Below are 13282 nucleotides of genomic sequence, written 5' to 3'. Positions count from 1 at the left end.
TAGGAAGGTTAGCATTTACGACGACACGGCACTAAGAAATCGTTCCGCAACTATTTATTTTAACATTGTCGGAGTGAAAGAATTGGGAGCCCTTTGACGGCCGAGTTGGTTATGCAATAGTTTACTGCCCCGGGAGAACTTTGTGATTTTTTTCGACGGCCAAAATTTGATCCGACTTTTCGCGGATGGTCCGTCCCTCCGCAGCGGAGCGACCGGGTGGCGTCCTGCCAAACCCACTACGGACGTGGCAAGAGGCCCTCTTGGTGCCCACGGGGCAGAAAGTTTTAGAATACATATCCCGATAATATCCAGCAGATCGTTCGGCAATGTTAAGGCTACTTAATAATCGGAGTCAAAGCAATTTGGCTAGAGGTAGACAGGATGTCATCTCTTTATTAAAATCAAATTTATTTCAAATTGTTAGATTTATCTATGATTTAATTTGTCAGAATAGGGGGAATTACAGTCTATGAAGGCTTAGTGATGTCATAAATGACACATTGTAAGCCTATTTTCAAAATTAACTGGAAATTTTTGTCGTTTTCCGGCAGGTTAGCATAGATCGACAAATAATTCCACAATGCTGTGCCAGATTAATTCTAAAAGTGATTGTCATCTGGTTGTTTGATTAAAAATAAATTTCATATGCATTTATTTACCATATAATGATTTAGGACGAAAGGAGGACTGTTCTTTTATTAGGTAATACGGATCATTAGCTCCGGACTCGTCGTTACGATACGAATGAATTTACTATGACAGAATCGATCTCTGCTTCCGTTTTCCTTCACTTATTTCCTTTTAACTTTTTAAAAAATATGGATGATATTAAATCAGGATAGTAAGTACAGTAGAGCATCATTTATTCAAATCAATTGGGGACTGGGGTTGTTCGGATAACCGATTATGTACGAAAAAATATATTAACCTATCCCACGTTGAAATTTTTTCCATTGCATGTCACTACGCGTTGAATTTTCGTCAATTTTAAGCCTAACGAAAATTTTTACAATAATAATCGAGGCTATTGTATTGTTAAAAATTATTTCTTTATTTTGTACAAACAAAATAAATATATTGAAAAATATAAAAAAAAAATTATACTTTAGAAGTTAATCTAGTATCGAAAACGTTCGATTTGGCACGACACGGTCCGACCGGAAAACTTTCGGTTAACCGACGTTTCGGTCGATCGGCTTTCGGATAAATGGCGCTCTACTATACTTAATAATTAAGGAAAAAGAAAATTCTAGCAGCAGAGAATAGAAAGATTCCTTTTCAATGAAGTAAGGTCAGATTATCAATTTGGTTACAGGCACCAAAAATCATCTTGTCATCAGGAATGCAGTTTTTAATAGAATGAAATCTCTTAAATTTAGGAATAAACTGACAAAATCCATGTACTGATTTTTGTATTTGTTGCTATTTATCAAATAGTACAAAATCTTTACAGTATCTATTCATTGTGGCGTAAATAGTATTGATGCCTAGTTTTTTTTTTTTTTTTTGATAATTTTAATGTGCGATTTGAAAGAATTTAACAGTTTTATGAGAAATAAATTTATGGAATACTGGAAGTAACTGTATTCTACCTCATGTTTCACAAAAATGAATACATTTATAAAAAACTTATGAAAAAGAATTAATTTTGTGATCTAAGGTTGATTGCGTGCTTAACCAAAGAGTTACATTTTTAACACCCTCTGCTGGAGATTGATTCTGCTTCCATCTTCGAGAATTTTTGGGAAAGGATTTTCTCGTAGGAAAAGCATTAAAAACAGTATTTGCATTGGAATTTTATCTATCTGCTTCTGTTTTCAAGAATGTTTAAAAATCCTTTTTCTATAGAAAAATAATAATTTTTAATGCCACCTGCTGGAAATTGCATGCATAACCAGAGTTACAATCGGCCTAAATAGATAGTAATTTCAATATTTATTGTGGTCAGCTACGAATTGGCTCTCTGTTTCTATTACTGAAAATTGTTAAGAACCATTGATGACCGAACTGTGGTATTTGTCGTGACACAATTTCGTAGCAACTGCGGCAGATAACGGTCTTGTTTTTTACGACGGTAACTACTTACTCTCTTTCTAATTTTGAAATTTAAATGCAGCAATGCACAGAATGTAATAAGTTTTAGCATCACAAATCTGATTAATAACTTTAAATGTATGTTGTTTCCCTCACTTATTTCTAGAAACTTTTATTGTTTATTGTATAGTTTCAATTGTGAAAGAATATAACTGATAATATTAAATTCTTACTTGGTGTTGTCGATCCCGACAACGAATGGCAGGATGGAGACTTTTCCACGCCTTGATCTTCTATAAGCGGTACACTTTTGCTACGTCCGGTTTGTTTTAGTCTGACGTTCAAATGTTTACCGGTATTCTTGGAGTTATCGCTAAATTTTTTACATCGATTTACATTTAATCGGTTGCTTATTGATTTTATACTTTGAAAACAATTATAAAATTCTTACGTAAGCATCTCTCTCTCTTTCATGAAATCCTAAACAATAAAATAAACTAATGATAAAAGTTGATTTAAATAATTCAAAATATAGAAATTCGTTAACCCAATTTTTTAAATCGATGCCAATTGTTTGGCATTAATTTAAAAATTAATACTTACTATATTATAATATTTTTCCAAAAATTCTTCGCCGTCGACACTTGCAGCCACCGGATCGTCGTCGTCGATATCCGCTTCGATTTCAAGAACAGAATTCTAGATTTAAAAAAAAATATGTGTATCTTTACAGTTAATCAATCACGGGTATCTCAATTTTTCGCAAATGTTATACCTCGGAAATCTCATCATTTTCCCATCTCCTGGACGAAGTCTCTAAGAAATATGGTTTAAGATTTGTATTAATTAAACAATTTATTGTAATTATTCGTATTATTATTATTATTCTACTCACCGTCCTCCGTAATATTATTTAAAAAATCCTTCAAGTTGCATATTGTAGCTTTAAATTCCAGATCACAAATATTCTGTACAAATCAAAGAGTTACGTTCAATATAAAATTTATTTTTATCATCAAATAAAATACTTTTTACGTACTTTTTCTTCTGGATAAATTATTTTCAATTTTTTCAAGTCTTCTCTATATTTTACTTTCACTAAAACAAGAATATGTTAAAATGAAGTTGTATATTTAAATTTATTAATAAAACTTATTACTAAAAAATTAACCGGAAGATATTCCAAAAAGATTTAAGAAGAGTTTTATCAAAAGATTGGAATTGTGTGGTGAAACAAATTCTTCCTCTGACAGGAAACATATCATATTCCTCAAGTCTGCTCTTTCTAGCAATTTTCTAACTCTGCAACTGTAATGGAAGTTCAGAATTATTTATAAAATAACAATAAAGTTACAAAAAATAAAAATTAGCCCACTTCTCTGTCAGTTTTAGGAGGGCGGCGGCCGACATTCGGTAAGAGACGTTGCCCGCCCGTAGATTTTCCGAAACAGTCTCCAGTAAAAAATTTACCACCTCTGGACGGGCCAAATAATTTCGACCTACGTCGATCAAAAATTTTATATTTACGAACCATTTAATTTTAATTAATTAAAGATCAAATGATAAATTATTTCATTTATTTTAAAAACAAATCAATGTTCTTCTTGTACCAGTACGTGATACTCAATTTAAAAACTACGAGTTTTGTTAAGAACTTGATTTATTGTTAAATCGAAAGAAATATTTATCAATATAATAAATTAATTTTTTAAAGCTAACATATTTATTTGTATGATTTAACTCCTTATCAATATGTTATCGATGCTAAATCTCTAAGTTAAAACTATTTTACATCTATTTTTCAGTTTTTATTTATTATTCCTTTGTACACATTATCCAAACTCGTAAAGCCCTTCTCGTGTGTATGTAAAATTTAAATAAGATGGGCTACTTAGGCCTAAACTAATGTAAACCCATGTATCCAATGATATCTGCATCTCAGGATTAAAAAAAGATTAAAGGAACTTTTATTGCTATTGTAATAGTTATTTAAAAAATATAAAATTTAAATTATTCATTTACAATATTACATTTACAAGTTATGTTCAGTAAGTAGGTCTAACCTAAAACTATCATGTCCTACATATGTAAACTATCCTTGGTTCACGTCACCTTGAATAATCAGGATTCTATTCTGTATTCTTTGTTAATAAGTCATTGTGAGAAATCAAAATGTTGGCCACAGAAGAATATAAATATTAAAAAAAACATAGCTGGACACAGTCTAATAATGTATATAATTAGCTTTCATATAGGATAAAGCTACACAAAAAAGAGAAATGAATTTTTTTGAAAATAAAATATGAAAATTGATATGTAAGAGACCAAACTGTTAAGTTCGGGGCACCAAAATTATTATTTAATCAAATAACATTTTCATTCATTCTAAGATTCTACGATATAGACATTTAAGCCAAAATTATTGTAATAATTGGATGATAATGTTGGATTAACTGTCGGTTAGAACTTGGCTAATTAATTTCGTAGATACTAAAGATAAAGGCGATTAAGACACCATCTTGTATTAAATTTAATAATTATATTTTAATTTAGAATTGAATTAAATAATTTTGACTATTCAGAAGAAAAAAAAAACTTGACCCCGAGCAGAATTTGCATCTGTAGCCATGCAGATGCATTGCCAATTACGATACCCGGATCTCTGTTTGATCTTTCTTCCATATTAATTAATTTAATAGGGATAATTATTAAATTTAACACGAGATACCAGCTTTAGTTCAAATTTCAGAATATCTATTACATTAATTAACCAAGTTTTAGCTTGATAGTTAATCTGGCCATATCATTTGATCATTCCAATTTGTAATGAATTCATTATAGTTTGTAATTTGTTTGTAATTTGTTTGTAATGAATACAAATAAACAACAACAAACTAACTTTAAATTTGTGTTCTATAACTTTATAAATATAAACATGAATTAGAACGAACAATTTTTACAGTAAATTATTTAAAAGATATAAAATTTAAGAAAATTAACTAAATGTATTTACAATTTTAACTGGAATATAATTAATATTATAAAATTGATAACGTTAGAAACCATTTAAGAATTTTTAAGTTAAAAAAAATATCAATAAACAATATAAAATTTTTAAAACTGAATCTTCACAAATAAAAGTAAATCACATTGAAAATTTACAAAAATGATCCACAAGTTCACAAGAAATTTTTAAATTAATTAAAAACCATTACAACTGAAGATCTGAAATGTATCTTGCAGAATGACTATCTCAAAGATTTGATTTGTCCATCTAAATGATGTCCATTCCTGTATGATAAGTGTTTGAATTATCAATGTATTATACGATTTAGAAATGCAACGTTCGAAGGACAGGAAGCTTCAAGTAAATTATTAGATAAACCATTAGAACTACTGATTCTGTAGCTCAAAATTTATTGATTTTGGAAAACAATATTAGCACAGCATTCCCAAGAAAGCTTTTACACTATTCACTTTCTAGCTGAACAAAGAAAACAACTTTCTAATATGTCTACTCTAATAACCTTAAACAGCTTCGCAAAGTATAGTTAGCCACAAACGTTTTCGGTCCCCTAGGCCCTTCTTCGGGTGGGATCTGAGTAGAGAGTGACCCTTCGTTCTAAACTCCCGTTATGGATGCATTCCAATCCATTTATTATTGCTTCGTTTCTTAAGATGGATTTTATTGCAACTTTCTAAACAAATAACTACTGTTAATCCCTAAATTTTCACTAATTTCTCTCAAAGCCCCCCCTTTTTTTTTAAGTATTTTTGACAGTCTACAGAATCTACAATCCATAAAGAATCACATTGCTCAGTTTGATGAAACAAGCCCAAAAAGCAGTAGTCCTACAGGCTGCCATCTTTCTACATCACCGTTTTCAATACTTTTCATCAGCTGATGCTTACAACCAGTGCAAAAAATGCTTTCTTATTGGGTGGTGTTGTCAACAGCAGTTGTAATCATGTACAGTTTGAAGGGGATTTATTAAATAACTGACACAGTGAGCTGGTTGCAGTCACGGGGCTTAAGTTCATAGAATACGGTGGATGGTAGAGAACTTCCCAGCCCCAGCAACTGAACAATGTGGCTGCACATTATACAACATGCGCTTGAGCATTGCCATTCAAAATGACGGGTGGGTTCTGCAGAAAGTGTTTCCGCTTTTCTCTCAAAGTTGGCCACAGATTGTGTTCCAAAAATGTAGAGTAATACCGTACATTTACAGTCTGACCTGGGGCATTCACTTGTTCTTCACTTGTGCGGGAACGATATGGACGAGGCTTATCTTTCTCGTCTTTGCGTGCCTCATCGAAGGCTTTTCCCTATCTTGTTATTGTTCTACGTGGTAATGCAGATTTCCCATAAGCCTCTAAGAGACCTTGGCAACACTATCGTCATCACGACCTCTGGCACTTTCAATCTTTATCCAACTTAACTGCTACAATTTTGAGAAAATCATGACTAGACTGGGCAATAAAACAGATCTTGTTCTTCTTGTCAATGCATAGCCACATGGAGTTGGATGGTACGCTCTAAGATAAGGTAGTCTGTTCGCTCTAAGATAAGGTAGGTATGTAACCAACATCTGGTCTAGGTGGCATTAGATGGTTGCATTGCATGGGTTTCTATAGCACTGTTGCTACTATTAAATTTCCAAACCACGTAGTTGAAGTTCTTCGCATCACTTGAGGCAATATTAAATTACAACAACCAAATTAACAAGAAACATTGGATTTGTGGATTTATTGTTTACTTAACAAGATGTGAATGGTATAGAATTTATGCATGAAACACAATTTTTATGTAATTTTGATAAAGTGGTAACTTAAGCTCCAATACTTTCAGACTATTACTTAGTTACTTAATCATTCATTTCTTATGGCCAGTTTCTGTCACTACAGCAGAATAGTCATTTTCAAAATTAAAAATAATTGAAAATTATTAAGATTATAGTATGGTTTAGATGTGACTAGAAAATTTTGTTATCATTTTAATATGAATAAAATATTTGAGTATGTCGTAATCCCTTATCAGATTAGAAATTGAAATTAAAAGTCAAAGTTTTTTAATAAATTGAATTTTAAAATTCAAATTATGTATTAAATTCTGTAGATATTATAGACAAATTCTCTGTATTTAGATATAGTAAAATTTTTTTCTTTTGAACAGAATTATCGCATTTTTATTTTTTGTAGTATTGAGATGCTCCATTTTTATAGTCAATAATATCCCCGTAAGAAATGATTTTGGGATAAATGCTTTGTTTTCTAAACTTTCTTCTTTAAATGAGCTATGAAAAAGTTTACATTATTGTCTATTATAATTAAGAAAGTATTTATAAATCAGTAAATGTTTTCCTCACTTTTCAAATCTTGTTTTATGTAAGACTAAAAATAAATAAAACTGATAAATGAAATAAATACCGTATTTATTACAATAATCAGTGCTTTCTAATAGTAAGTGTCCTCTAATTAAACAACACAGCTGCAAGATAAAAAGTTACAGTCTAAAATATTACATGCACTGTCTATTGGAAGAAAATAAGACTTATTGTAAACTGAAAATCGCACATTCTATTCTGAATTTCCACTTTTACTGTATGTCGAAATAAAATGTGAGCGTGTTGAGTGTTGCATTCTTGTTCAAATAATAATAAAATGAAGAAATTTTCTGAATTTATTGCATTAATATCTGCACCCAATTCCCAAAGGATATAATAGCCACTCTCTATTAGCGAGTGCACCTTAATAAACAGCACAGCTGTAAGATAAAATTAGTTCTACACATCATGCTGTTTATTAGAATGAATATGGTATTTACTAATTTAGAATCTAGGGAATCAAGATATTTTTGAAACTTGATTCAAAATTCAAGTTTTGCATACTTCAAATAATATTTACATACATTTTAAATGTATTAAAAAGAAAAAAAATAACTAATTACGCGGCTATAATTTAAACAAAATTTCAAATGCCGCAACAAAAAATTATAAAAATGAGATTAATAAAATGATTTTTAAAAAATTAAGAAAGAAGGTTTCTTATATAAATATGTGATTTAAATAGTCTTAAATGCTAAGAAAAATTTTAACCGATTTAATGGGTTTCTATTTAATTGGTTCTTTCTCGACGCTATGTAATGTATCGGCAAAGTTAACAGTTATTTCCTTAAAATGGCTGTTTATGCCAATAAGTATCAAATGTATCGTACTATATTATTTTTTTAAATAATTAAATTTTATTCGTATTGTTGATTGTTTGTCAAGAGTTGAAGGCATTCCCTTAAACAATATATAATTTACAATAATACTTTTTCCATTCATTACATTCTATACATTCATTAAAATTTGTTTATTCTAATATTTTTAAATTTAAAAAAGTTTATATAGTTTTGTAAATTCGTCTGCACTATCAGTTGTTTTATAATTTTCTTCTTTATAAAATAGGTTAAATTATTTTAAACAAATTTATCAGTAATTTTATTTTAGCCACACTTTGTTTCCATAATTCTTATTTCTAGTTGTACATCATTTTACGTAGAAGTGTAAGGTTATGGTGAACAGGCTAAGAATAGTGTTCTTGACAGTTAACTACATTTTAACTAACTCTTTGGTGCGCATTTATGTGATCTCTTCCATGAGATTTAGAAACAGATCAAATTGGAAATGTAACGTACAACAGTTAATTAACTGATAATAAATTTGTTAAATGAGCAAGCAATTATTTATTGTTACAATGCCGAGCTGCAATTTTTAATCATATCTTTAATTTATTTAATTTAAAATATATTCTCTCCACCTCAAATTAGTGGTGACATGCCCCTGTACATCATACTATTCCTTTAACTTAAAAGTTGTGCCAGTCATCTATATAACTAACACCTTTTAGGAGAAAAATTTTGAATTGAAATAACATGACTTCTGGTTTGCATCGTATGTTCTTATGTAGTTAATTGGGGCCTCTTGCCCCTAAGCTTTCCATATCTGGTCTCGTCTTTCGTCTATCTAACTCCGTTCTCGAGATTAAGGAAAGACAAACAGATGGATGACAGTGAAAATTTGTAAGTCTACAATTTTTGCAAATTGCAGCCCAATTAATAACTTATGTTTATAGTTGTTCCTAATAAATTATTATATAATAGGATTTGCTGTCATTTTTCATACTTTAAAGTGTCAAAAATGGCATATAAACTACATTAATTTCCAGATGAAATAATATCTAGAAATGACTAAATTTATCTAATATTATAAAAAATTCATAAAAGACATTATTTTTAATATATAAAAAAAAATACACTAACAAATGTAAACAAATAAAGTAAATATTAAAAATAAAAATGATAAACACTATTATATGATACAGTAAAAGGTAACATAATTAAATTAAGTTAAAATATCTGGCATTTTAGTTCACAAAAATTAAATACGATATGTATAAAGTGCAAATAAATACAGTGGAACACCATTTATATGTCTCACATTTGTACATCAGTTTCCATTGATTCCTAAGTATCCCTATTCCTCTCAATAATGAAATATTTTGTTTATACATCTAAATTTATTACATTACTTCATTTATATTCAATGAAGATAACAGATATTGCAATATTCTTTTGGAAAAATGTACTCAAAATTTCTATAACACATTCTTTATTCAATTTTTTTCATCTTCTGTTCATACTCCCAGAATTAAATTACATAAAATTGTCTACAGCAGGTGTATTCCTCTCAGAGAGGAAGTATTTGCATTAAATTACTGGCTAATGGATGTCACGGAATTAAAATATAGGATAAGATATTATATTCTGATATCCTATATTATTTCTATAATATGGAAACACTATTAGTTTGTAATAATTTAACAATAATAGTTCATAAACAAAGAATGTTTCTTTAACAAATCACTTCAGAGCTATTTTAACAAGCAATTCTTAACAATTCTAGTACAGAACATCTAACAGTTTTTTAGTGAATGTTCTAAAATTTAAAGAATTTTTGTAGAAAACAGTATACCATCAATTGCAGTGGCATTTTAGTCTTGGACAGGTGAAAGCCACTCTGAAATTTATTGCTGTTAATCAGGTATGGGAATCATCTTTACTAAAAAACTGATCACTGTAACTTCAACAAGAAAAATTACTGTTTTTTTAATAAAAATAACTTACAATAAGATAAAAGTTAGAACATTTGTTATTGTTAAAAGCTGTAATACCATGAGTTTTCCATTAAAATTACTAGTTCTGCCATTTTGTGATGTATCTTGACTTAAATTTCAATTATAAATCTTTTTGGTCCGGTGTCTTGAGAGAGACATAAAGAATGCTCAACTGTATAAAATTTTATATAAATTAAGATTCTATAGCAAATTCAAATATAAATGCGAAACAGTAAAAATATTTACTCTGAAAGGATTATGTCAAATTACAAAACACATGCTTTGAAGCATGTGTTTTGTAATTGCATGCGTGCATGTGTTTTATACAGTTCTGGGAAAGAACGTTTAATTGAATCATTAAAATATTTAAGTTTGAATCTTGAATCAAGCATTCTAATTCATAAAAAAAGGAAGAAGAATATATCAGCCATAGATTAAAGGAATTATGGATTCTATGAAATTAATCCATTTTAAAATATATTCACGTAATTCTTAAGATATAATGAGGAATTTATATTTTAAAAAAAATTATACTTTTTAAATATAAAACCGTTAGTCAAAGCCTTTTACCACATTCAATAAATGAAAAAATTAATTTTTTCCACATAATTAATCAAAAAGTGTAGCAATTTAATGTTATTTACTATTATAATAATTAATGGAATTTAATAATTATATTTTTATATTTCTAAAATTACTGTAACTAATCTAATGCATTTTCCCCCAATCTCTCTTTAAATTTTGCCTTCTTTTTACCTATTTTGAAATATTATGTTACCGAGAATACATTCCGCGATTAACTAGTCGAGATAAATTCCTTCATTTAATGCAATATATAAACAAACATATTACAAATTAAGTATATTTAGATTCAGTTTAATTAATTTGACAATTGTACAGTTCAAGCAAACCATTTTAAATATGTACCGTACAGTTAAATGTTATTAACAGAAATTGTTTTAAATTAAAGTAATGATTCTTATTTTATTATGCTAATAAAATAAAATAAAAATAAATAAATGGTTTCTTAACTTTTACAATATGGGTATATAGAATGACATAATACAGTAGACTAAAAGAACTGAATGGATATAAAATAAATATAAGTTATATATGACTTTTTACAATGTTTAATTTTATTTATATTTTTGACTTTCTGAAATGGTAAGGTTAAACCCCAGATCCCCCATACGTATGACCTTATTTAGTACCGTAATAAACAATAACTCTATTAAAAATTTACTACATTAATTTGGCTTAGAAAGCACAAAGAAATTAGTGTTAAATATATACGGTATTTATCTTTTTTAGTTTAATTCTTCATTTTGTAATATGAATTTTTTTTATTTATAAATTTCAATAATGTATACTATAAATGAAAAGTTATTTAGGTAAAGGATTATTTCTGAAATTAGAATAAAGTATTACCTTCTGGAAATGAAGCAACAGTATTCAAAAATCTCAGAAATGTTTGAAGAATATCACTCGTAGAATTATGAACTTTATCTAAAAAGTTTTCCTATAATGAAAATCATTTCCATATAAATAATGTTACAAATTTAATCATCAAATAAATAATATAAAATACATCTTAACTTATAATAGTGTGATTTATTTAGTTACAATACTAATTTTGTATTTCTTTACTTTGAAAATTTCTAATGCTGTATTAGAAATGCATTTTAAAACTTTATTAAAATCATTATTATAAAGGCAGTCTATTAAGAGAAAATTTACTTTTTAACGTATAGCTATACATTTTTGATGATAATTTTTACTTTTTTGAATTCTGATTCAGAATTAACGGGTGTCTAGAAAAAAAATCTGCACAAAATATCTGACTCTAGCTAACAGCCAATAATGCTGCATGTGCTATAATTTGAAAGCACTTTAAATGCTACATAACATTCTAGAATCTTTTTCTCAATTCGATTTTCTGCTTCTTTCAAAATGACAATGAAAGAAAATGCTTTGCTCCTAAGAATGTACAACTTTTACAGATTAATTAAAGCATTAGGAAAAAAGTTTATTGTAAACCATTTGCAAATGAAGGAATTTCAAAATGGACTATATTTTTGTATTCTTTAACATTTCAAGAGTGGATTACCACCACAAAGAAAAAGGTCTGGTAAAAGAGCAAAAATTCTAACAAAAGCCCAGTTGGAAAGATTAAAGAGGATTTTTGAAGACAGTGAAAAGGTTTCAATTTGACTTTTAGCCCTGAAACTGAAAACTTCACACAGTTTAGATCCATGAAGCTTTGGAAACAAAACCATATATTAAATATTGAAAGAAGTAGGTAATTCTGGACAGAATGGACATGCAAAAATCACTGTAATTTATAAAGTGTGAAAGGTTATTGAGAAAGTTTTCTGAAAAGTTCTTTATTTTGGATGACTAATGTTACTTCACCTTCCAACAATCAATGGCAATAGTGGATTTTATACCATTGATATCTCCTCTACATTGATACACCAATCAATGTAAAGTTTTCCAAAAGAAAAAAATAATTTGAGAGCAAAGTTTTGGTTTGGATTGCAATAAGACCAAAAGGAGTGATTCAAGCCCTAATCAAAAAATCAAATTTTACTATCAATACCCAGCAATATTTAAATGAATCTATACAACACCACCTGATTCCTTACATTCAAAAGAACTATTTTCAAGCAGAATACATCTTACGGCTAGATCAAGCAAACTCCCACTATGCCAAAGTTACCTGCAATAATAAAACAGCACGCCAAAAGAACATCATCCACAGCATTCTTTTGGTATGGCAGGACACAGAGGACTACTTCCAGATATTGGAACAACACCTATCAAATGTGTACTCCTCCATAAACTTCACTTGGGAAAAAGAAGTTGGGGGAGAAAACAGCACTTTCATTGAAAAGGACAACCCTGCAAAGACATGCCAGAAATTAGGCCAAATATTCTGCCAGAATTTTCTAAATATTTTTGGAAAATTCTGAAGGCAGCTGTTTATAGAAAGAGATGAAAGACAAAAAGTATGGATTGGCTGATCAATCACATAATGTACTGTCTGAAAAATGTGAACCAAAGTCTTTTACAGAAACTTGCAATGCAC

The 13282-nt window shown here is 28.9% G+C and overlaps 1 protein-coding gene across 1 annotated transcript in view; it reads right to left on the bottom strand.

Annotated features, from left to right (window-relative positions):
* LOC136990110 (lisH domain-containing protein ARMC9-like) overlaps positions 1-13282 on the bottom strand; it is a 44092-nt gene that overhangs the window by 1534 nt on the left and 29276 nt on the right. The window contains exons 15-23 of the mRNA XM_067288468.1: positions 11623-11713; positions 3410-3533; positions 3206-3342; positions 3074-3132; positions 2930-3002; positions 2810-2850; positions 2638-2733; positions 2486-2514; positions 2268-2407 (exon numbers count right to left, since the gene is read on the bottom strand). Coding sequence (XP_067144569.1) covers positions 2268-2407; positions 2486-2514; positions 2638-2733; positions 2810-2850; positions 2930-3002; positions 3074-3132; positions 3206-3342; positions 3410-3533; positions 11623-11713 — 790 coding nt within the window. The remainder of the gene's footprint in view (positions 1-2267; positions 2408-2485; positions 2515-2637; positions 2734-2809; positions 2851-2929; positions 3003-3073; positions 3133-3205; positions 3343-3409; positions 3534-11622; positions 11714-13282) is intronic.

Source organism: Centruroides vittatus, unplaced genomic scaffold, assembly GCF_030686945.1.
Source record: "Centruroides vittatus isolate TY-2023 unplaced genomic scaffold, ASM3068694v2 scaffold_861, whole genome shotgun sequence".
Classification (NCBI taxonomy): Eukaryota; Metazoa; Arthropoda; class Arachnida; order Scorpiones; family Buthidae; genus Centruroides; species Centruroides vittatus.
This window is presented reverse-complemented; position numbering and strand designations above follow the sequence as displayed.